The sequence below is a fragment of the Sander vitreus genome, chromosome 12 (assembly GCF_031162955.1).
Source record: "Sander vitreus isolate 19-12246 chromosome 12, sanVit1, whole genome shotgun sequence".
Classification (NCBI taxonomy): Eukaryota; Metazoa; Chordata; class Actinopteri; order Perciformes; family Percidae; genus Sander; species Sander vitreus.
The window spans coordinates 22,074,503-22,100,625 of record NC_135866.1 but is presented as its reverse complement, the minus strand read 5'-3'; the positions used below and the strand labels follow the sequence as shown (position 1 = coordinate 22,100,625).

The 26,123-nt window shown below is 39.6% G+C and overlaps 1 protein-coding gene across 1 annotated transcript; it reads right to left on the bottom strand.

Moving 5' to 3' along the window:
- Nucleotides 1–560: 560 nt before the first annotated feature.
- On the bottom strand, nucleotides 561–22,717 carry LOC144527035 (unconventional myosin-VIIb-like). Its single transcript, XM_078264859.1, has 50 exons — nucleotides 22,629–22,717; nucleotides 22,347–22,383; nucleotides 22,014–22,115; nucleotides 21,738–21,890; nucleotides 20,739–20,807; nucleotides 20,500–20,615; nucleotides 20,261–20,388; nucleotides 19,989–20,131; nucleotides 19,583–19,696; nucleotides 19,323–19,476; nucleotides 17,742–17,818; nucleotides 17,503–17,622; nucleotides 16,971–17,110; nucleotides 16,671–16,881; nucleotides 16,397–16,532; nucleotides 16,145–16,311; nucleotides 15,853–15,990; nucleotides 14,561–14,719; nucleotides 14,257–14,349; nucleotides 13,851–13,945; nucleotides 13,489–13,573; nucleotides 13,271–13,372; nucleotides 12,742–12,858; nucleotides 12,390–12,593; nucleotides 11,995–12,252; nucleotides 11,732–11,887; nucleotides 11,569–11,637; nucleotides 11,337–11,461; nucleotides 10,961–11,087; nucleotides 10,226–10,345; nucleotides 9,879–10,052; nucleotides 9,489–9,716; nucleotides 8,292–8,459; nucleotides 7,994–8,111; nucleotides 7,503–7,629; nucleotides 7,200–7,366; nucleotides 6,914–7,095; nucleotides 5,924–6,033; nucleotides 5,584–5,735; nucleotides 5,093–5,246; nucleotides 4,817–4,972; nucleotides 3,861–3,966; nucleotides 3,436–3,549; nucleotides 3,081–3,168; nucleotides 2,897–3,003; nucleotides 2,613–2,798; nucleotides 2,326–2,442; nucleotides 2,145–2,228; nucleotides 1,819–1,938; nucleotides 561–1,663 (listed from the first exon to the last, which is right to left on the bottom strand). Exons 2-50 carry the CDS (start codon nucleotides 22,356–22,358, stop codon nucleotides 1,571–1,573), a joined length of 6,441 nt encoding a protein of 2,146 aa, XP_078120985.1. The 5' UTR covers nucleotides 22,359–22,383; nucleotides 22,629–22,717; the 3' UTR covers nucleotides 561–1,570.
- Between the last annotated feature and the right edge of the window lie 3,406 nt (nucleotides 22,718–26,123).

Sequence of the window (26,123 nt, the reverse complement as noted above, 5' to 3'; positions counted from 1 at the left end):
CCTATATGTTTCATACTAAAAATGCTCAATATTATTCAATATTTGTAGTACTTTGATACCCCCTGTAAACTCCCATAATAGGCCTTCTTCACAGCAAATAGTTTGACCTGTCATAGCAACAAATCACGTCAATTACTTATTCATTTCATTTAGTTGTCCAAGTAAGCCCTGCAGGTATGCCCAGAACCAGAGCCTTTGAACCTGGAAGTGGCACATCAGAATTTAATGCAGCCATAATTGTTGTCAATTACACCTGTGTAACATGGTAAATGTCAGCTGTGAAAATTACTTATGCTCCATAGGGGACATGACTCATTTTTCTTGTGCTGTTGGCTGCTCCATTTTCCTGAACAAAATAGCTGGAGAGGAAAACACTCCATTAAAATAGGCACACCAATTAGTTTGGCACAAACCATATTGCTGGGACTGTAAGAAACTCCCCATTCAATGGCAAATTCAGTCACAGTACACACACATATCTCCTTCCAATTACCTAACTTTCACGGCCCAACAGCACAGATTAGAGAAACAACATGTGTTAAAGAACAATTGGCCAACTGGTTAATCATGTCTCTAATGTTAATTGTCATCACAATTTGTGCTCATTGTATTTTAGTAAATAATATATTGTGTAGACACCAAATATACAGCACAGGCCCCATAGTTTTTGTTTTAAAAGTGTATGAAAACATGTACATTATTTTAAAATCTTCTTTTGAGGACCATAAGATAAACACAATAGACATTTTCACACTGCATTCTCTTAGCCCAGGGTTAACCTAAGCTGGGCCATACGATTCACACTGCACTTCTACCAGCCCTCGGTCAAGTGTCAGTTGGACACGTAACTCATGTTAAAATTCTAGAATGATGTTGCTACTTGCTGCAATGTACATTCTGCACTTTTAGGCCCAGGCTTCTTCAATCAGTTTGATTTTCAACACAAATTTCATATAACATCTAATATCTTTTAGGTTGCATGTGTACAGTGTGCAGAAAACGGTGTGTCCATAAAATTACAAAGTATAATGGTCTGTTAACATGCATTTCATGTCTCTTAATAAAATCATAAATGGGGGGCATCATTGTAAAGAAAAAAAAGAGGAACACATGGGACTAAAGGGTGAAAAAAATGAAAGAGTGATGAAACTTTAAATGTGTAATACAAACCAGTATTTGTGAAAATAGAAGTAATTCTGGACAATAAAAGATATGAAAACATCCAATTAACTTAATCTACTGTAGCTAAACGAAGTAGGAGCAAGAACATGTATTTGTTCTTCTGTAACTGCAATAGTTATTGATAAATCACTGTTAAATATCTTAAGATAAATGACTCAATGATGGACATGTTAAAAGTTGATACCACAAAATTTACGACACGTTAGGAATTGCAGTCAAGACAAAAGAAAATGACAATATGACACTTACATTTTAATATCTCTATCTTGTTTAGTAGAAGCAATCTCTATTGGGGACAAATGTGCCATTTAAAGTACACAAATACATATATTGATCAAGAGTGCATATAAACCGCAGCGGCTCAGTCTATTCTTTTGCCCTTAAAGCTTCAGGAAAACATGGTATTCCTTGTTCGAAAGGCCTCCGTCTGCCTCTCGTACATGGTGACATAGGATCTAAGAAGGTCCTCCATTGTGTCGGCCTGAAAAGGTAGGAAATGGAAGTCTTTGTCAGAAAGTGTTTCATTTCAAAATCACTTCTCATGGACAGACTTAATTATAGAATAACGTGTCCTGGCTTGTTCTGCAAGAAATATTTGGACATTATGAAATTTAATTGAAAAAAACAGCCGCTCACCTGAGGGGTTTCACAGACAAAGATGTTGCCCCTCACCAGGGTGCCGATGGTCATCTCGAAGTAGCCGCCTTCGCTTTGGTACTCTGTGATGCGGCTGAACGGGTGCATGACCAGCAGCTCCTAAAAGGATTACAGTATGATTAAGATACAATAAGATGTGATGGGTTTTTACCAACAAAGACAAACCCAACTAGGTTAGCACAAAAATATCACAAACTGCGAAATACAGTGAAATAAAATACTACCACACAAAATGATAAGATGGAACATATATTTAAACTATTAAGGAAGAGGATACATATCAATAAACATCATTTAAGACTTACCTTTGTATTTGGGTCTGATAAACTGACACCTTGCTTGCTGATGGCGATCAAAACTGTATTTGGGTAGCTAGGTTCACACGTTTGCTGCAAAGTCAAATGCAAATGAAATCATAATGTGACAAAACAGTTTCCTCAAACTGTATTCTGCCAACTTTGCTGTCACTTAATTCTGGCGACTCACTTTAACTTCAAAGAAGGCACAGCCGAAGGTTGGGCAGCCCGAAATGCCTTTCAAGAAGGCAACTTTGGCCTCCTGCAAAGTCATGCCACTCTGCTTGTTGTAGGCAGAGATTATGTGCTGCAAGTAGAACAAAAAGCAAAGAGAGAACTACTCAGTGGACATCCCTCACCCTGGATGCACTCATATACTGTAAACTAGCTCTCTCCTGGTAAGATCCTTTTTTTTTTTAGATGAGGAATTAACATGTCATACATTTCTGCACTGCCTCTGTACATTCCTTCCTTTACCTTCTTCCATTCTTCAGGGGACATGATTTTTAACTGGTCAGCAGGAACCAACTCCTTCAGCATTCTGGGGATCATGACAAACTGCGACCTGTCTGAATCTACTATGGCTCTGAAGAGCAGCCCACCCAGGTTAATCATCTCCTCTTTGGTGCAATTGTGGTATCCACGCAGGTACCTAGGCAGCTCCTATATGGAGGCAAAAAAGAGGTAATGTGTCGTGACAATTCTACGTGTTGAGAAAGAGTAAAAGCCAGCAGAATGAAGAATGTGTTTCAATTGAATACCTGTGGGAAATGGAAAGTGAGGTCTGCAATTGTGTCTTTCCCAGGGCTCACATTGAACCAGAGCTTCCTCTTAAAGATCACCAGGTAGGGCACGTTGGCCTGGTTGCCTGGGAAACAAAAGCCCAATTATAAATATGGAAAATCACTGACTATCAAACCTGAAGTCGTCAGTATGAGGCATTACCTTCCTTTGCTTTTTTTCCTTTCTTAGGAATCTCTGAAGTCTGCCTTAAACTGTCAAAAAAATACTTCTGCTCCTCCAAGCTTTTGATCTATAATTAAAAACAGAATAACATCAGTATGTTGAACAGGGTAAAAGTACGACCTTGGTTATTCCAGTCAGAATTTGTAAAAAAAAAAAAAATAATGACCTCATTGTCTCAATGTTTTTACATCAAAATGAGTCATATTATCAATGTAAACCAAACCACACACATGTCCCCCTAAGCTATAAAGGAATCAATATATCTAATAAAATCTTCATCTTTTCTGTCCCATTACAATTTAATAAATGGCTATGGAATATTACCAAACCCCACCTTGTTTGCGGTTTTTAGGTACAGGCCATATCCATCAGCTGAGCTCAGTTTGAGCTTAGAGGCAATACTGCAGCACAGGTCTTTGATTGTGGTCGTCGATTTCACCTCCAATATCTGCACAAAAGCCATAACAGTCAGTATAGAAACTTTCACTGATATCTGAATTAATTTGGACGTTGTTGTTTTAGAACCTCATGTTAAAACTACATGTAGGGAAAAAGTTCTTTGCTTGTGTGTTTCCTTATGAAGGATGGATACCAATAACACTAGAATAACCAAGAACTGACAGAAATAGAGGTGACTTCCAACTTTATTTCATTAGTGAACAGAAAGAAGCGATGCCAGTTAATATCAATGTCCTGATCAATTGATAAAGTGCACACTAATGGACAGCTCATCTCAGTGTTTGGAGTGTTGTGTCTTACATCACTTGTGTCATTTGGGAAGTGGACTTTATGGAAGATCTGAGTGCTGTTCTGTTGGATGGCGTCCACTTCTGCCGAATGGGAGGGAAGCGTCCTGGGCTCCTTACTGCAGGTACAAAGCACTCAGATAAATGTATTGAACACACACACAAACATACATACATACATAGACAGTATATTTAAAATGAACCATGCAACAATAACATAGCATTTTTCATTTTGTTGGTGCTTTTGATTTGATTATGTGGACTGATGATTCATATTACTTATTATGACTAATGAACTGACAGGAGTAAATAAATGACGTAGACAACACATTTCCATTTGCACACTCACTTTTCAGTAAATCTCTTTGACCCCTTAACAACCACTTTCTTTTTTATTTCTATAGAAGAAAACAATTTCCATAATGATTTAAATTATAGCAATACTAGGTGCAAAATTGCTCTAATTACTGCGCTTTGCAAGAATATTTCAACTTAAAGGGGCACTCCACCAATTTTACACGTAAAGTGTAGTTTACTCGTCATAAGAAGTACAACTCAACTTGTGAAAACAGCTATATAATATCTTGTGGTTTTAAAAGATAACCCTGAAAGACACAGCCAAGTTGCATTATGGTAATTGTAGGATCCAGCATTTTTGCAGCTTGACCCATACTAGGGAGTAAAAGTAAGAATATCTCGGCATCTGCTTAATCAATTTCTACTATTCATTTTTTAACATGTCACTCGTATACCCCTTTAAAATAATATAAATTCAACAATGACTAAAATATACATTTTATAACAATTTACTGTCAGTTTAAAAGCAGTTTATAACCAGTTTGTACATTTTTTTTACATTCTGCATTCTTGACCTAACTACCAGTAACCAACCCTTTGTACAGGATGTTGTTCTCATCTCATTACATGTAATCTATTATTTCTCATTTCTGTTTCAAACTCCAGTCTGACCTGCGCATCGCATGCAGCCTCTGCAGGCACTCAGGAGCCAGCTGGTCTCTGCGCCGCGACTCCAGGAAGCTGTGAGTGTGTCTCATTAAATTTGGACTAGGCGGGAACAAGCCTGTGCACAGCCACATGAGCTGCCACCCACGCTCCATACTCAACCTGAGAGTAAGGGAGAGCAAGAGCAAGAAAAGGGCAAAAAAAATCATAGAGGATCGGATGTGTTGGCTCTCGATTATGTGTGAATGCTTTAACATACAGAAGTAAACACTGAGGGAGCACCTGTTGTTGTTGTTGGTCATCTGTCTCATAATTTGGCAGTAGATCTCGTCCTGCAGAGCTTCATGCTGGGTGGCTGGACCAAAGATCTGGTCAGTCAGCTCTAAAGGACTGCGAGCGTGTTTGATGGGGTAATCGCCCATGTACTTCAGGATAGGTAGCAGCCAAGGTTAAGGATTTACATGGACACAAATTAAACTAGACTAGGGTCTGTATCACATACAAAAAAAATATTATTATCTGATTTTTTTTATTTAAAGCCCTTTTTCTCCACGTTCATCTACATGTAGTGGAACTGGTAAAACTCCCTGCAGAAAGCAACAGAATACCATTTGTAAAATCCCCTGAACCAGGTTTAAAATCTCGAGGTTTAAACGCAGTAAAGTATTTCAACATTCTCTAATGTTACAGCTGTTCCTGAAACAGGGATGTGAGTGGAACGCCGTCCAAACCTTACCTCATCTGCAACAGGGCAGCATTAGTTTCAAGGATATCAGTGAAAGCGTTGCAGGCCAGGTTGCTGAGGTCAGAGTTGCGGACCAGGCTCCTCATCAGCGGCTGTTTGAGAGGTTCTCTTGAACTAGCCCACAGCCTCTCCTTGCTGACCCCTTTGGACGCACCATGTCGACCAACAGGGCCTGCAGTCCTGTTACAGGGAGGAAACAGTGTGAGCACATGACTGAAATAGTCCTGTTTGCTGAGTTTTTTTGGTCTTTGCAATACTTAAAAACTGGCACTCATACAAACGCTTAAAAAGGTTATGATGTCTGACTGATTGTTAGCTGAATATTTGAAAAGTGCCAAATTATAAAGGGACTCATATGATATCAATACCTGAAGTTCTCAAGTGCAAACTCTTTTAAAGAGACAGGAGCCACTGTTTCGTCCCTTTGTGGGGCGTTTTGTGCTAGTGAAAGTCTCCTTTGGCCTGGGCTGATCAGTTCCTGATGGATCAGAAGCAGTTCATTAGTTACACCACAAGGAGGCGCTCATATGACCCATCATACTCATGGAAGCATTGCTGCATACATACACCTGAAAGCTCACTATGCAAGATTTTCATGTCTGTACATGTGCAGTGCATGTAGACTTGAATAAAGTCAATTACTGCTTATGCACACGGTGTCTATTGTTGTAAATTTGCATATTTGCTTCTTTAGTTTTTGACACATTGTTATATTATGTAAATACTAACAACAATTGTATTTATAGAGTCAAAGGTTTCTACAGAGGGAATTTTGGATATATCATTTTATCACTGTCAACAGCGAACAAAACAAACAAATCTATTTTAAATGTTTAAGGTTTAACATGTAAAAATCTGGCTATGGATGACCATAAGAATATAGATAGGAATGAAACTGGAAAGTTTGGTGTATGTACGTGCTGCTGAAGTGGAGATTTCTGGCTCAGAGTATGAGAAAAACTCATTTTGAGAAAATGGCCTTTGAAGATATGCATTTTAAAATTCCATATAATTTATTGGAAACCAATATTTATAGACACAGTATCTAATTAAATCCTTAGACAGACACAAATAGGCAAAGTGTAGTAAAATAAACACCTACATGTGTATTTTGGTTGTTTTCTTACCACTAGTCTGAAAGAAGACATGTTATGGAAGCAAAATAGACACAAATCTCAAAATTGACCACTGCATGAATAAACAGTGTTTTTGCCTGCCATGTCTGGCCTTAAAATTCTTTATATTGACTTATATTCTAATGTTCTTTTTTGTATAAAGTTTGTGTTTAATCATGCTGAAATATATTCATGCTGCAATACAAAATAACTAAAAAGTATGATATGTAAAGGTAACTTTACCAGCAAATCGCTAGTGGGCTTCTCTAGAGTCGGCAGAAACTGCACTGTATCCTTGTAGACCAAACCGGTGGCGCTGGTCCGATTGTTGGTTGCTTTGATCAAGTTCTTATCAGAAGAACTTTCTTCATCTTTCTCTACCAACAGCAGGTCCCCTCGTTTACAAACCAAGAACGTGGGGTCATCTGTAGAAGAGAGGCATACGTCTTTTATGCATGTATGGGATTAAATAGTCTTTATAATTGTGTTTGAGCACTACTATAATACTGTACACGCTGGACACTCTTACCTGGTTTACTGGCATCATGCTGAGCCAGTGCATACACTGAGCGCTGTCTCAGCCCTGCCAGGTTTTTCTCTATAACTGCAGCCATGTCCACAGCTTCCCCAGACTTCAGCACAAACTCTCCTTTGACTGTGGCCAAACTTACTGACTGAGCACTGACATGGCTGTCACTAGACAGGTTATAAAGATCAGTTTGATTAGTTTGATGTTTTTTGAAACTCAGTTAAAATGTTTTGCAAAGGAGTAAATTAAAACAAATGATCATATTGGAAGAAATCATTTTTATTTTTTATTTTTTATCCTTACCTGATCATGTGCATGTCCTTTACCTCTAGGTAGGAAAGATCAAGGAGTCTCTTGTCTCTTCCATCCATGAAGAAGATGCCATTCCAGTTTACAGCCACAACAAACCTGCTTTTAGGCAAAGGAGGTCCTGTGGGCAGATATGTTAAAGCAAATGTTCCAGAAGCAGGATTGTAAGTCATCTGCCATTTGTCAAATTGAAACTGGTAATTAAAATTCAGTGGAGATGCTCAGCAATATGGGGGGATAATATGAATGATAATTTACAGGAATATAGCAAAATGTATGAAATCATTCATATTTCACACATTAATTACATTAAAAAGTGACATCTGCAATAGGAATATGTTTCTTTCCCCCTTATGTTGATTTCTTTTTTTATAAACAATAAATCCAAAGGCACAAATACATATGGAATTATATCATGACCTCCCTGGGTGTTGTTATATTGCATGTTAAATAAGGTGTGCAATATAAGCTGTATGTTGACTGACCTGACATCATTGTAGCTTCATAAAACTTAGAGAAGTGCAGAGGCCATATGTGTTGGGCGCTGTTGACCAGTTCTCCTTTTACGCTGTCTGTTTTCTGCCTTCCGTTGACATAGGGACCCTGTAGGATCAGGATGTAAGAATTATCCTGAGGTGACTCACCTTTATTGTGCCCATGTGATGAGGAAATAAAACTGGGGGGAAAAATCATCTAGAACACTGCACATGGCATACACAAATTTGTTTCAGGCTCCACTACAGAATCTTCTTTTGTCCCTTTGTGTGACTGCATGCACTTTACCTGTAAGTGTGCTTCGCTGATGAGTTGGATCCACTTTGTCATAGATTTGTTCTCAATAAGTGTGGTAGCGATGCACTCCTCAACCACCTTTTGGACGTTGTCTTTGTTGTATGCAGAGCCAAACTGGATGTAATAATGCTTTGCTGCCAGCTGGACGTAATCATCCTCCTGAGAAATGCAATACATTTTTATTGGATACAGTTTACACAAGTGGTTATTTTTTTGTTGTTGCTTATTTTGTATTGCACATTGATATCATTTAACATGCTGCAGCAATAGGAAAGGTGTTGACTAAAATATCAACATCTACTATAAGAAAGTTGTAAAGGATCTCAACTCTGGTCTCTTTAAGATTCTAAGTACCATTGATATTTATTGTTGCTGTATGTTGACATTGGCAACACGGTGAATGTAACAAATTTTTTAAAGTTATAACAAGTCCAGAACAAGACTCAGATCCTTATCACTTTGATTTGAGCAAAGCGAAAGGACAACCTTTTCTATACTTTCTTTTTTTTTTTCAAACCTGCATTAAGTGATTTTTTTCACATATCATCACCATGTTAGCAAATGTTAGCACGTTGCTTATGTACACATCTAGCAGATAGGTCTAGTATTCACTTTCCTTCTAGCTCTGTTTCGGTCCCCACCAACTCCTGAGGGAAGGTAGCTACAGAGGACCCCCTGTTACTGCTGAAAACAAAGCTGTGAGAGTGAACCAAAACAGTAAAGTTGCAGGATGTAAAACCAAAATAATGAGCTGAAAGACGCTAAAAACAAAAATTGAATATAGCAGCTTTAAGTTTCAAAATGCAAAACTCATTACACATGAGCCGCTATTCAGATTAGCAGACAGTTTTGCTTGCCTTAACCAACCTGGTCAACAAGAGCCAAGACCATATATAGAGGGATGCTAACCTCAATATCGTTATTTGCTTCTAGTGTGACATCACATCAAGGGGTAGTTGTAATAAACCTGTTAAAGTGCTGCGACTTCACCATATAAAAAAGTTTGGAGTGAGGGGGACTGAGGAGAACAACTTTTGTCCTTTTTCAATATTAATTTAACATCTATGACAGACAAAATCCACCCGCGACAGACAAACGTTGTCACATTTGTCTCTTAGCTTCACATCAGGAATTAATTAATAATGATTACGTAAAAGTAAACAAAGTCCTCTAACTCGTGAGCCTCACCTTGTCACTGATGTACTCTCCAGACTTGATTCCCTTGATGACCTGTCTGTAAATTAGATCCGTACTGATTGGGTCAACTGAGCAGTCATGCCAGGGTATGAACAGTTCCTTGCGGATGGAGAGCTGCCAGGGGGCGTCCTTCTCCACTTTGCCCTGCCTCCTCATCTCCTGCTCGCACTGAGACACTGCGTCCAACACATGCTTCCCACAGCTGCCCAGAGACCACATCTGGAGACAAAAGACCAACAAGGTTTGAGTGAGTATGGTTCCTGTACAATCTTTGTACTGGAATTTAGCACTGATTAAACATTCAGAAACTGGATTGACAGTATATGGTGGGTAAGGTCTGAATGAATATGACAAGACAAGAGACAAGGAAGTAAAGCACACCTTTTCATAGAGACTGATGTACAGGGAGAATCCATATATGTCTTGAAGGTCAATCTTGTTAGCCACAGCTTGACAGACTTCAGCAGAGGTGGAGGCCGAGTCCAGATGTACACTGATAGTGCGGCCGTCCAGTAGAGTCACAGAAACATCTATGGGCTTCTTAGATTTGGCAGCCTGTCGGTAGTTAGATGAGACTGGATTGAAATTCAAATAAATTATCCAATAATTTGGAAATTTCATAGCCGATTGATGCAAGGCCTGCTGCTCTTTTGTTTCCAACAATAAACCTTGCCAAGAAAAAAAGGTCACCACAACTACACAACAAAAATGTGATTCAGTGTTTCTACCTGTTGCTCGAGCCAACAGGGCAACTCTTTTCTTTCTCCGTTGGCTATTATACGACGCAGGCGCCCAGTACAGTATTCTCCATAACCAGTTGGCTCCCTGCGGACAAAATTCTCCAAATACTGTCGAACAGAGTAGAATAGAACAGGGTGAATGAAAATTGTAGAACTATCTGAGCAGACCCAGGATATTTGACTGTTGCATTAAACATACAGAAATTTCAGGTTGCAGAGGACGACAAGTATATACAGTGAATAAAGCTGTCCACTTTTTTGGTGCACCATCAAGAGTATCACTTTATATATTATACACTTTACTGGGGCCTAAGATTTTCATTGCCAACCACTACTTCTGTTATTGTGGTGCACATGACCAATAAAGAACCTTGAACCATTATTGCAATATTCAACTTTAGCTTTTATAGCGTTTTTATTTGTTTTTATTTGTTTTTATTGTTCGTCATTTGAGGATGGTATTTAACTCTATCTACATTTTACGATGTTCATCCAGTATCCACTTTTATTGTGTCAACACAGTGTGCAGGCGTGGACTTCTAGGAGATGTAACTGTGTGTATTATCCTACTAGAGAAGGGATATTCTTTAAAAGAGTTTTATTTTTTGTTATATATATTCTTCTTTAAAATGACACCATGCAATAAACAGGAAAAGGTAAACAGAAAAAAAAGTATTTTGATTACAAGCTGCTGCATTACTGAATGACTTGCAGCAGACTGACCTTGATGAAGAGGTCTGTTGGGGGAAAGATCCCGAGACAGATGGAAAGAAGGGTCCAGCCTTGCATACGGCTCCTCCTGTTCTTATTGTTCACCAGCTGCTTACAGATCTGGCAGTAAATCTCATCCCTGCGCAGGCAGAGAAACATGAAAAAAAACCAGTGATAAACAAGGCAGATAAGAACTGAACAATTAGTGCAACAAGATTCAAGAGAACCTCTAGGAGTTCACAAGGTGGTTAATATGTAAGTAAAGAAAAGAAACAGACTGGAATAACATAATTCTGATGTTATAAGGCTGCATATTGTATCTCCATTGTATATTATATGTATGTATCTATATATTTCTTTTTAATGTGAAAAGTTATACCATCTTTACCTTATGTCTCGTCTCGATAGAGCGTATCCGATGATAATGTGTAGTTTTTCCACGGATGTAAGTGGCCGATCCAGTGTTGGACCCTCTCCAACCAAAATGTCCTCGTCCTCTGTAATGTTCTCTGGCTGGTAACGATGACAACAAAAAGAACAATTTAGCACCCAGCAAACATAATGAGCCAACACAGAAATAATGATTGAGTGATGAATATCATAGCAAGATTAGTGCTGACCTCCTCAAGAATTACAGAAGCTTTTCTGTTTCCACCTCCGAGTTTTTTCTTGTTCTTCCTCAGTATTTTCTGTTAAAAAAAACACATAATAATTAGAGGTTAGACTGATGACTGATGTTTGACGTTGAAGTTGATTTTATATACAGCAGCAGAAATATGTTACCTGATCCAGTCCCACCAGGCTGCTCAGCCTCCTGCCCTGCCTTTGAGGCAGATTACGCGAGATGGTGCTGGACGCTTGAGACATTGCGTCCATAGATTTTGGTTCCGGGAGGTCCTCCATGAAACGTAGTATAATCCACCACACAGTCAGACATGCCTGGAGGACAAATGAGAGGAGAAATTGGGATTGAGCTTTGGCAAAAGATGAATACATTTGCAGTTGGCAGTAAGAGAGCTGCCTCTCTTTCCTCTCTGTCCACTCACAAGTATGTCGCCCTCGTCATCGTGGGGCAAAAGAGGCTGCCTGATTCTCTGGTTGAAGTGCATGTGGCTGTGGTTGCTCTGGAAGTTAAGGATGCTGAATTTGTAGAACGAAAACTCATCACTGCTGTCATCAAACTCGTCGTCTTCGTCCTCTTCCAGCGATGGGGTGGGGGTTGTTGAGATTGAATCTGCAGCGATGTTTTTCGGCTCTGAGATCTCAACAGAGGTTTCCTTCACCGGCTCTGGCATGTTCCTCCTCTGCTTAACAGTCAAAATACAAACAATATCAAACAGTCAGTAATCAATTAATTAATTGATGAATTGTGATAAAATGCATAACGTATTAATGTATTAATGTCCCATTACTAGATTACACAACTGAAATATCTGCTAACCTGAAAATTATCGGATTCAGGTGCTTTCAGTTCTACCACTTCCACAGGAAGCGTGAGATCATACGTGCTCTCCTCTGAATCGTGTTCAACGATTGGCTCAGGCTCCTCATTAGCTGCCTGTGACACGGCGATAACCTTCAGACGCTGCTCAAGCTCCGAAACAATCTGCTCTCGTTTCTCTTTCTCCAGGTGTAAAAGGGAGGCCTGTGTGTGTGTGTGTGTGTGTGTGTGAGGGGGGGGGTTGGGTGGAGAGATGATACAGTAAGAGGGGGTGAAAAGGTGTCCGAATACAACACGCCTATTTCTTGACATTCATTATGTTATTTCTAGTTACAAGGCTTTCAGCTCTTACATTATCCCTCATCTTTTGAGCTCTTCTTCTGGCCAGGAGTCCTCTGCTGTAAGCCTGCAGCAGTATGACTGCCTCTCTCTTCTGCTTCCAGCCCTTCCTGGCCTGGTAGCCACGAACCTACAGTTTATCAGAAGTTATTAATTATCATATTAAATAACTGTAAATTTCAAATACTTATTAATGCTCTAAGGTTCATTAATGTTTTTGTGTTGCAAATGGACATAACAAGGAATAATTTTAGCTGCGCTGTAATAATATTAAGAATAGGACTGAAATTCTAAATACATTTAACAACAAAAGTAGTAAAATCAATTTGCAAAAAAATGCATTAAATCTAAAATGCGTGGAATGCATTTTATTACATTCCAAATAATTGTATTTAAATATTTAACCATAAATATATAAATATATTGGGCGCCCAGATAGCTCAGTTGGTAGAGCGGGCACCCATATATAGAGGATTACTCCTCAACGCAGTGGTCCCGGGTTTGACTCCGACCTGCGGATATATATATATATATGTACATGCCTGGCTTTGTATGGTGAGTGCTGCTGCTCGCTGTCTTTGGTACTGTAACCGCAGCTTCCGACTGCGGATCTTTGATGCCAGGCGATTAAAGCCGTGCTGGAGCTGGGTGGAGCAAGAGTGAAAACAACTGGACTTCAGATAAGTTATAGCAAACATTAATGAGTGCATGATGTTGGCTGCAAGCTCGGTGTTCTATTAAAGCATTATAAGCATCAGACCTTTCTTCGCAGTTGCTCCTGTCTGTAAGCTCTCCAGTGCTTCTGCAACACCACAGCTGCCCTACGCTTCTTCAGGAAAGACTTTCTGCAAAAAGAGGAAAAGTAAATAATAAAACAAAGAAACACACTCCTCATCCCCCACTGTCACACAAATCTCTTTATGTCTTTTTCTATAACACCCTATTTGATCTGGTAGCACATATATCAATAAAATAACACTGTAACAATCTGTAGCTAAAGTATAGTAATACACAGACCTGTTGAGATAAACAAAGGTAATGTATTAAACATGTGATTCATTAAATTTCCTAAATTCATAATCTCTATGTCATTTCCCCTTTTACTTTTCTTAGAAGCTGCACCTGTCTTTGTGTCCCAGCATGACCCTCTGGATCACCAGAGCTATCCTGCTGAGTTTTTGTTCCCTTAGTCGTTCCAGGATGGCGTCATGGGCATCCTGAAGTAAAGTGAAAAAAAGACACATTTCTACTTTCTGGATTTGTCCAGAAAATCCTTGCAATCAGATGCCATAATGTTGATGTCATCCATATCTTAAAAAGCAACTAAATCGAATCAAAGGCAGCATACAGTAATGACAGAACAGTGCACAAATCACCTAGGAGAGAAATGAATGTCAACAGACAGATGCTACTTTGTAATACTTTACCAGTTAATATTGTTATTGTTTATCTGCACGATGTTCTGCTGTGTCGAAACAATTAAGAAAAGCTGTGGTACAACATGGTTTAAATTATATGTTTTCTTCACCCTCAGGAAGATCTTGGTCCTGCCTATTTTCCACTCGTCCGCTCCTTCGATCACTGTCTGGCAGATGGCTTCACAACAGGCTAGAGCTGTCTCCTGGAGATACAACAAAGATGCTGAAGAGACACTAATGACAGCCCAAATTCGTTCGGGGGGGAAAAATGATAAAGAAGTAAACCTTCTTTGTGGCCATCATAATGACATGTAGAGTGTTGTACTGAGTGACATTTAGCAATAAGATTATAGAATTCACACATATGACTATGATTTTACGTATGATTGTCAACAGCACTACATCAAGACTAACAGTTTTGGGGTCACAGATGGTCGTCGTCAGGAGCACCCTGTAGCGCTTCAGGAATTCCGCAAAGGTGTGGCGAATTGGGTATCCCAGCTTCCGGATGCGGATGGTGTCAATCATGCCGGAGTATCTCAGCTGACGCATACACAGCTCTCTGTCAAAAGTCTAGAGGAGAGCACATTAAAGTGGTTGTGAATATTCTATCTATGTGGGCCCGAGTAGCATTTGTGTCTTCTTCCTTCACAGCAACAGCAAAATTGAAGTCAATCAAGTCCACTGTTTTGTTAGCACAAATATGATTATTGTGTACACACGATGACAATTCTAACATGCTGATGTTTAGCAGGTATAATGTTTACCATGTTCACCATCTTAGTTTAGTGTGTTAGCATGATAACATTTGGTAATTAGCACTAAATAAAAAGTACAGCGGAGGCTGGAAATGTCATTAGTTTAGCAGCTGAACAAATAGAAATTCAGACCAGATTCAGACCAAATGTTAAGGGATCACCAAAGTTATTACAATTCATCCTGAGGGGGACATTAATGTGTGTATCAAATTGCATGGCAATCCATCCAACATTTGTTGTGACATTTCAGTCAAAATGACAAACGTCAACCTCATGTTGGTACTAGAGGAAAAGTCATAGAATTGCCAAATTCATTACGATTCATCATATGGGTACTATGAATGTATGTACAAAATGTCATGGTAATTCATCCAGTAGTTCTTGAGATGTTCCAGTCTAAACTAAAGCTGGTGCCGACAGACTGGCACTTCTATCCCTACAGCCATGCTGCTAACATGGCTGAAAAAAATAATGATGAAGGAAGTTGTATTATTAAATTATAAAATGTAAGAGAGATATGGAAGCTACCCAGTTACTACCCCAACACTTTAAATCATCTGTATATATTTTCCAGGAAATTTGCTCAATTGCTTTATGGCACAAAACAGGAAGAGGTCGTTGTTTATCCAGTGCAAGGGGAGATGGTAGCGGGGCTGAAAGGCAGATAGGAAAATTCATTATATCCTCTTCAGTTAAGCCAAAGCAAAAAATCAAATGCTGATGGGGGAGGTAGACACACACACAGCAACAGCTTCATTATTTTAGCAAACAACAGGATTCAGGGGAAATTTTGGTAAGCACAAACACCACTGCCGTTTGTCTCAACCCTCATCTCATTTGTTTATCTAACAGAATTGCTCAATGGAACGGTTATGTTTAAAAATGCAACCATTGATTGTGTGTTTCTGTGGCCATCTTTACTGCAGTAGCTGCTCTAGTGTCATTCACCTTAGACTGCTTTTCATTGTTGGGTTTGAAGCAGCGGATGAAGAAAGGCTGGCAGGCAGACAGAGCCTTCATGAGGGAGTCCAGAGACTGACGGAACTGACCGCTCAGCGTCACCACTTGTTTACGGTCAGTCTGGGCCTGCACGGATGAAAGAGAGGACATTAAAATGATGATGTAGTCAGCGATACAGTGGCAATGTCACTATCAGGGCATGCCCACTGTATCCCAGTGTACACCACAAATAAATGTCCATCAAAACAAGTGAATTATATATGTAGCAGTATATATGTACCCGTAGAGAGCTCTTAGGTGTAATGATGACCTTCTTGTTGTTAGTGATCTTCACTCCATTGGTTGAAAGCTCACTCTCAAATATCTGACGTAGCAGCTTATTGGTGGTCATTTCAACCATCTTGATTATGTCAAAACTGACGGCATCTCTGTTCTTTTCCAGGAACCCTTAACGAAAAAAAGAACATTACTGAGCACCTCACAGCAGGCCCTTAGTCTTTAGTTTGACTTTTTGTGCAGTTTGCTTCCGTACCTTTGGAGTCGTAGTAAACCACGCCTGCAAAGTGGCGAATCCCAAAGTCTGTGTCATGTTCACTTTTGGAGGCAATGTAAGTCTTGTTCCCACGGTGTTGTACATTCATCTTGATCAGCATAGTGTAGTCTGTGCCCTGTGACACACCGAACAATACTTTGAATTAAAAACAAGCACAAATATTTTTGCTGAACTGGCAGATTTTTACAGTAAAAGCTTGAATAATGTTTGGTGTGGGAATTGATTAAAAAGCAACACGGCGTAGCACCAGCACCTTTGGAAAATGGCTTTCTTCATCGATCAGAGCCAGCAGGTTACAGGGTTTCACAGCCAGAATGTCCAGGATGTTCTGATTGTCACTAAATTTGATGTTATTCCACACAATGTCCTCTTTCAGGTACTCCTTCTGCTCCAGTTTGAAGATGTGGCCCACAAAGAACTGCTGCAGCTTCTCATTGGCAAAATTAATGCACAGCTGCTCGAAGCTGTGAAAAGACAGAATGATATTAAGTTGTGAGTAACCGTCGAGTTGTGCTACGCTCAGCCTGAAAGGTGTGTGAAGAAATGTCCCGACCTGTTTGTGTTGAAGTTCTCAAAGCCAAAGATATCGAGCAGGCCGATGGACAGGAAGGATTTGGGGCTTTTGGTCAACCTCTTATAGATGACACTGTTGATTTTCTCAACGATCCATATGAACAGCTTATTGTAGATTGCCTGAGAGATCGGCCACAAATTACAGTTACATTTGATCTTCTGAGCATGAATAAGCTGTCCAACTAAACTGAAGAATATTAAGTACTGAAGTGTATTTGTGACTGGATGGTTGTTTTTTAAAATCCCTAGATCCCCCTCTCCCAACAACTGTTGTATCTGAAAGCTCTGCTTGCACACTCCTCTTTTAAAATGTATGAACGTTGCTGAAAAAAAAGTCAAGTACATAAGTCTCTCTGCAATCAAAGGTTACAATAATGCTGCTTAATTAGGATATTTCCTTATAGAATGCAGTACGTAACATTTATAGGGTAAATTTCCTTTCATCCTGGGTCAGAATCCAATAAGGAAGTAAGAGACACTGATTTACTGTCACTGGGTCATAGCTTAGTTACCTTGACAAAGGCGTCTCTACAGTCGGACGCCTGTTCAGAGCTGAGGGGTTTGGTCACTCTCTCTCTGTTGGTCATAAAGGAACGATGGGTCAAACTTGTCGCCAGGGAAGACGTTTTGACCTGAAGAAAACAGACAAGAACTTCGCTATTTAATGCTGAAGAATGATGATCCATTAATGGTGTGACAGGTTCGTGTGTCAAAGGTCACTAAAAATGAGTGTAGATATGAAAGAGCTCACCTCCAGTATTGATGCTGCTATGCTGAAGTGTTCTGACTTGCTGACGTCACTGGTTTCCAAGTTATTTTGTGTGTTGGCTGGTGGAAACACAAGATCAAATGTAACAACAACAACACCAAAAATAGTAGGTCATTGTCTAGTGGTGGAATGTAACTTAAAGGGATAGTTTGGGTATTTTGAAGTGGGGTTGTATGGTATAGGTATTTATCAGTCGATGGCGGACGGCACACCCTCAGTTTAGAGAAGCAGGCAGGAGTACTGACACAGAAGCTTAGCAATTTACTGCTGTGGACAGCAGCTAAACGTATTTTAGCCACCAAAAAAAAGGCCCACCTGAAAGTTTGTTTGTGTTATTGTATGACTTTGGTGAATCCAAACTAACCCTTTAACCAAAGTTTAGGCGACTGTAGATTGAAGACAGCATAAATGGATATAACAGCTTTAGTTCGTAGTTCGTATTTTAGATAGTAGAGGTGGTTTGGGCATCTAGCAAGGAGACGCCCCCCCCTATAGGGAGGTGTTCCAGGCACATCCAGCTGGGAGGAGGCCTTGGGGAAGACCCGGGACTAGGTGGAGAGATTATAATTCCACCCTGGCCTGGGAACACCTCGGGATCCCCCAGTCAGAGCTGGCTAATGTTGCTCGGGAAAGGGAAGTTTGGGGTCCTCTGCTGGAGCTGCTGTCCCACCACCCAACCCTGGGTAAGCGGATGACGATGAACGGATGGAGCTTTAGTTCCCTGACGGAAAGGGTGGCTGACGGCAAGGTAAAGCCATGAAAATATTTTAAATATAGCACACACTTTTTTTTTTAGGTGTCTAAAATACTCGTTGCTGTGTGGCTCTGTCCACAGCAGAACATTGCTTAGCTTCCTTGTTGATACTCCTGCCTGCTTCTCCAAACTGAGGGCGTGCCGACCTCCATCTACTGTAGTCATACACTAATAACGGATAAGTACCTAAGTACAACTTATTAATTTTGGGGCATTTTTTTTGACAGATGACAGTGTGAAGGCAGACTGGAAATGGGTGGAGAGTGAAAGTATGACATGCAACAAAGGTCCAGATACTGGAATCAAACTTGAGTACTTTCATTATATGCTGCTTGAAACGTCTACTACATATCAGAGGGAAGTATCATACATTTTACTCCACTACATTTATTTAACAGCTGTTACTTTGCAGATGAACTTATTATATACAAAACCTATGATGGGCTGTCAAAATACAATGCATTGCTTTTTAATCTACCCAAAACTATAAATTAAAATTTTTCACATGACAAATATTGTACTTTTGATACTTAAAGTACATTTTATTGCAGGACTACTGCTTCTTTGCTATTTGCATTGTGTACTAGCTCTTTACTGTGCGTTTATTTGCTTTCATTATTGAATCATAATGTATCATACATTAAAGTTAGGATTAGAACAGAGTTACCATGTTGAATGTATGCTCCCTCTGTTTTTCCGACATAGTTCCTCATATCAAATTATAATATTATAATAATAAATAAAAGATCAAAACTAAACTACAATTATCTAAAATGTGAAACTATTCAGATTAAACTGCGTACACTCACCTTGGAAGCAGACGTTTCCCAGGTGTAATATGGCTGCCAGCAGCTTGAGGATTTCCTGACACTGGCTTTCTGAGAAGGTCAGGATTTTCATCGCAGAACGAATACGCTTAAAGTCTTTAGCATCATCTCTTCCTTCGCACACGGTGTGGCTGCCCTGCAGGACATTAGAGAGGAGGTTTAGGTTATTTATTGTATGTACACAATGTGTCATTTGTTTTGGTTAAGGTGGCAAAATGAGCTGCAGGTAGTTATTGTAATACCTTAGAAAGGAATGTGTACTCCATAGCATCTCCAAGGCTCAAGGTTTTCTTCTCCTCTGCTGTGACTCCTGCCAGCATGCAGTAAAATATGTGGTAATTCCTCTCCTCTAGGGCCTGAGGTTGTGGAGCAAAAATGAACTATTATTGTTACAGGAGGATAAACTAAACTGGGTTTTAAACTTTTCTGTCAAGTGGGTGTAAATAAACAGAGAAATGAGATGGTGACGTTTGACATGGCTTCATGTAGTTTTACTCTTTAGTACAGTGAGCGACAGAGATGACAGGCAACATGGAATGATCTATTCTCTACAGGTCACTGAGAGTTGGTCGCCTAAGACAACAGCATGTTTATCTAACCAGCCCTGCTTTTATAGGTCTATAAATCTGCCATCCGGGAAAAACCTGCCTGGTGGCAGACACGAGACTTCTCCAGAAGATACTGCTCCACGCGAGCACCTTCAATTGCTCCGTCCTTATCGAAGAAGATCTCCAAATATTTCCCAAAGCGACTGGAGTTGTCGTTGCGGGTTGTTTTTGCATTTCCAAACGCTGTATGGGACAGAACACGGACACTTGAGCTCTGATTGTTATATTTTTATGTCTCAACAGGCAGTTGTTGCTTGTCTGTTAAGTAGTGAATGTCAGTATAAGTGAAGTCCAGATGTGCTCATGTGGTACCTTCTAGTATTGGGTTAGACTCCAGGATCTGCTGTTCAATCTGCTGTTTAGAGAGCTCACCACTGACTGCTGCCAAGTACTGCAGGATCAGCTTAGTGCTCTCTGTCTTTCCTGCTCCTGATTCCCCGCTGAGGAAAAAACAAAGGAAAAGTAAAAAGTAATACCTGACAACACTTATTCTATAATAATAATAAGACTGCCTATCGACAACAGTTAACAGGTGATTGATTAATTCTGACCTGATGATGCAGCACTGGTTCCTGAGATGGCGCATCATGTTACAGTAGCAGGATTCAGCGATGGCGAAGATGTGCGGAGGGAGTTCCCCCAGCTTTCGACCATGGTACAACGCCACCTGAAGGACAACAGGATACACACATGAAACATGACTCTGTAATCTTTGATAAAGAGATTCAAAGTTAAATGATAAAGGGAAAATAATCTGCAAATATAGTATGAATGTTAATACCAGCCTCACCTGGTCAACTGAATATAAAGGGAAATCCTGGTATGGGTTCACTGCCACCAGCACAGAGCCTGTGTAGGTCTGCAATCAGAAGAAATGGCTTTGTAAGACATTAAGGGTATAGTTCATTTTGTTTTCATTTACCAAGATTATGAGACACCAGCCTCTGAGGTTTTTGCGGCCACCCCAATACAATGGAGGCAAATGGAATTTTGTTTGAGATGCTAAAAAGTGTTGAAAAATGTCATATTTGACAGATTCATCAGCAACATGTCTTCCCAGAAAATGTCCCAGGATGATCCACAAGCCTGCTTTAAATGGGTAGTACACTGTACAGTACAGTGTGTGGGGCTTTGTTTACAATACTACAAAAAAAACTAATTAACCTTAAGCCACGGAGGTTCCAGCCAGGAAGGTGCAGCCGACACCCTCGGATTGTTTTGTTTTTTAGTCCCGGCTATGTTTACAAGTATATACATTTTACCTGATGAAGGCCAAAAGCCCAAACCATGAAAATAAAGTGAGTACAGGATCTCTTGGGTGCACAAAGTGAAAGAGTTCCAGAGTAAGGATTGTGCATTATTCAGAGGAAGTCTTCCATTGTTTTTAAAAAGACATATTACCATCTAGTTTTTGAAATGTCACTTTTTATATAAGCATATTTTGACCACAGATAAAATCCCATTCAACGATTGTACAGCTGCAGAAATCTGACACCAATAACTCCTTGAAAAGTGACCCAATCTGCATGGCTAAAGCTAGGCTACCACCAAGGGCAAGTTGGGAAAACATTTGTTTTTTGCAATTTCTGAGAACCATCCCTTTAATAAACAAATGTAGAATGTACTTCAATCCAGTGATTATTTCTACACTTTTCAGTAATCAAGCACTTTTGTCGAGACACATTTTAGGTGAAACTGTACTTTCAAAACGTCAAATTCATTCACCCCACTAGCAGCTTGTTCACTTCGAAAGGTAGACTACAGTTTGTATGTTACACATGGGCCTTACGTAGATGATGCCTTGTTTGTGTCGGAGCAGCAGGTTCCTGAGGAGGCCGGCCTCGGTCATGTCACCCAGCTTGATCATGTCATCCACACCCTCCACTGAAGTAGGGTGCATGATCCTGAGAGAGGCTTCCTGCTCCTGGGACAGACTGTGCTTCTGGAGAGCGATCAAAGTAAGAAATTAAAGGTGGATCCCAGGCTGAAATTGTTTTCATGATGTGAAAAACACACTTCAACAACTTCATTCTGCTGTTTATCTAAACCAGCAAAGGGTGTGTACCTTTCCATCATCGTCCACCAGTAACCGTTGACCAGATGATGTTACATTGACCCTCGCTCCGATGGGAACCCCAATGTCTGAGTCCACCCACACCCACTCCCCCTTAAAATACAGAGCACAATAAAAATATTAATAAATCCACTAACATAGTTTTGTGTTTGAATGCTCTTCAGAACACATAATTTATGATGGGACTACCTTTATCAGTTTACAGTATTTCTTTGAATGAATGACAGGGAATTGTGACGCCACAACCAGGAACAACTGATTGTGATGTTGAGTGTTTTCTGGTAAGCAGTATTCATATCATTAAAATCCATAATCATAACTTACCTTTTTCAGCATCACCGATTCACAGCGTTCCTACTCACTACAAAAAGAAATCCATATGATGAGTTGCAGTTTCAAAGAAAAGGCAAAACTGATTCCATCAGATTCTGTTCAGCTACACTTTAGGCCTGTCAGCATTATAAACAACTTAAACTGAAGGTTGGGTTGAACAGTATTCATTACAAAGCCCACTGTTGTGCTCGATGTCACTTGCTTAAGGTGTACACAGGTAACAGAAAACCAAAGCATGTAAAGTAACATACACAAAACAATTAAGAGGCCTACCTAACAGCCGTTTTAATCACTGATCTTCATTAATGTCCACTCTTTCAGCCTGCTGTAGAACTGCCGTTTGTCTCGACACCCTCTTGAATTGGTCTCAATATGAAGGAGGAAACGCAGCTCTCCTTCGCATGACAAATTGTTTTTTATGGCACTTTGACTTTGAACAGGGCTGTGACCGAAAGGAAGAGGAAGAGAAACTCATCACTCACGCAGAGGTTCATATCTGTCCTGTCATCGTCTGACCGCAGTGATCCCATTTATTTATTGATTTTCCGCTGGGAAAATTTGCAATACAATCGTCTGAAGCAGTTCGATCTGAACGACCAATGGCAGTCATGTTCTAATACAATTCTGATGCTATTTTAAAGCAACAAAAGCACATTCATATATTGCTTTTAAACAACTATATAAATGGCCTTGATGTATATTGAACACAGTCATACAGTGAGTGTTGCAATGAATTTATGTGCAGCCTTTGGACCATGGGCTGTGTAAGTCAGAGGAGACACTGCTGTGCATCTCATGGACTGTCACTGCAATAAAGATGTACGTTTGAGATTAAATTAACTATCTTTAGAATTGTAGGATGAAAAGCTTTATTTATCTCTGTGGTGGTCAACAGTCATGTTTTGCGTGGTTGTGGATAAGTAAGGAAGATCTAGAAACTGCCTATTTCACTGCCAGTTATCTTTTGTGTGAGGTTATAAGTTGGACTTCAACCCTTAAGGGAAACCTCCCTCTAATAGACAAATGTGAGCTAACTACACTACTATACAATTCAGTCAGAGATTATGTTTAAAGTCCAAACTGTATACTTGGCTGAGATGGAAGTCACTGTGGGTTATTCACTGGCGTCAGTGTGATCAGCTCTGATAAGGAATGCTCTACATGGTATGGTAGTCAGAGAGAAAACCGGTACCACATATTCCAGTCATTTTACTGACAACGGAAAAGTTGTCGATGACATGAATGCAGTGGCAGAAGGTTTCAATAAGTTTTTATTCATGGACCTGGTGAACCAAAATACTACGTTAGTTCTGTATAAGGCCCGAAATAATCTACTTCCCCCCCAACATTCAAACCATGTTTAGAGAAAGAGAAGGGGGTTACGCCCTCAGAGGCGACCTAAATTGGAAACAACCTACCTGTAACACAGTAATGAAAAGCAGGTGCATTTCTGTCTGCGGCGTGAAGTTATGGAACGCATTGCCAAGGGAATTAAAACATATCGGGAATGTTTTTAAATTTAAAAAAGGGTTCAAAGATATGATACAAGATAAGTATAGAAATTGAGTAATATTATTTTTGTGTGCGAAGGTGGATAATCATGTTGATGATGATAAGCATCATTACCATTAGGGTCATCATTAATTATATTATTTACCTTAAGGTGGCAATTGCAATGTATATAAGCACTGACCCTAAATGGGTATATGTATGTATGTATGTATGTATGTAGGTATGTATGTATGTAGGTATGTTTAGATTCGTCTTTTGCTTTGTTTTGTTTGTTTTTCTTTCCGTTTGATTTCTTTTATCTTTTTTTGTCTTGTCAATTTTATTTTCTTGTAAATGAGTTTGTTATTTTAAAAAATATGACAAGGGGGGGCCTTATATAAGCTGAAGCTTCTGACCCTACCCTTTGGTTACGACCAATAAAAATTCATTCATTCATTCATTCAAAAATAAACCTCGTAAACAACACTGCAATTGCACGAGCTACTGTTCCAAAGGTAAGGCAGTTCAACACTGGTCGTCGTGAGTCAAAATGATTGTGTTACATGACTTTTTAATGATACAGAGATTAGGTTCATGTGTAGTTAGTCTGATATATGACTACTTTTTTTTAATGAGGGCATTGGAACCAGATTTATGGGCTCTTAAGATGATAGAAAACAGCAGGCAGTTTTCTATTTGAAAATGATGCTAAGCATTTAAAAGAAACTAAAATAAAACTTTCTTTCTACAACAAAAAATGTGTTCCAAATAAAAAAGAACCTTTGCTTTAGCTTTAATCAATGCACCCAATGTTTTTTTGTTTCAGCCTTAAAGGTGCTCTAAGCAATTTTGGGTGACGTTACTTCTTGTTGACATTCTAAGTATTTTCAAACACAAGGCTAGCTCGCCCCTCCCTCCTCCTCATCCCGTCCCCGCTCCCTCCCTTCCGTGCTTTCGCGCACTAATCCCCACCCCGAAATCCTTCTTGTTGGTTATTAGCTGGAACGCTGGAAGACTGTTATGTGTGGTGGTGCAGGTTGGCACAGTTTGTTTTTGTTGGCGTTTGTGGAGCCTGGGCTGTGACCACGTTGTTTTACAGTGTGTTCAGGAGACAGGCAGCTTACGGATAGTGAGGAGATGTTTGCTGTATGTGACAAAAAATGGTGTAGCCTAAAAAACGTGTGACATCGCTTGGAGCACCTTTAAGTGGTCTGGTATAACCAATGGCTCAGGGTAGCTAACGTTAGCAAACTTTTAGCATTTACTGTTCGTTACACGTTAATTTGACTTGACTTGAATTTATCATATTGAGTGACTGCTATTCAACAAAAGTTACAAAGGTCAGAGGTATGGAATTGTCCATGTCTTAAAAATAATCCTCAAGCCAAACCAAACATATCAAAACTATTTAAAACTAAAATAACTGTTTTTGGCCATTTGAGGCCAGCAGAAACAAGCTGTGAATGCAACACTGACATATTATGATGAGAGTTGCTAATTTACGCATCCAAGAGCACCATTAGCAGTAATATCAAGGTATTTTTGAGTCTACCTAACAAATGCAAGTCAAATATTCACTCTCATTTTATCTCCATCCTGCTGGAAAATCCTGGCTCTTCACCAGCTAGCTAAATGCTCCATTTGTTGTTCACTAGCTAGTCGCTAACTTTGTTTGCAGTTTGATCCTTGACAGGTAGTGGTAGGTTTATCAGAGCTTTTTTGATGTAAACAGCAACAAAGACTAATCTACGAGTACGCTAGTCTCGCATTGCCAGAGTGCGGTGATACCAAAACAGTTGAGATGCGGGCCATATTACCAAAACAATGACTAAAAGATACTTTAAAGCTAGAGTTTAGGGATAAATCACTTTTGTTCTCAGTGTGTTCCTCACTACAAATGACCCTTTCATATACAAGAAGCACTGTGATCCATTGTTAAAATAAAAATATTGATTATAGCAGCTTTAAGCAGACCTGAAATTGCATGACGGTGTGGCACACTCTTCCTCACTATCTTCTATATACTGGAGCCGTGGGTTTAGGGTGGATTCATTAAAAACACTCCCTGGTAATAAAAGAACACAGAGATTATCTTTGTTTATTCGCAACATAAACTTAACATACAAGGGCAGTGTCCGATTGTAGCAATAGGGGTAATTATGTCACTGGCAGCACGGATCACTACTTTGTGTTTGAATAGAATCTGTGTTTTCATCTTCAGTGACCACTAGTTATGTTTAAAGTAGGATTCAGAAGGAAAAAAAACAGTTCCAGTCA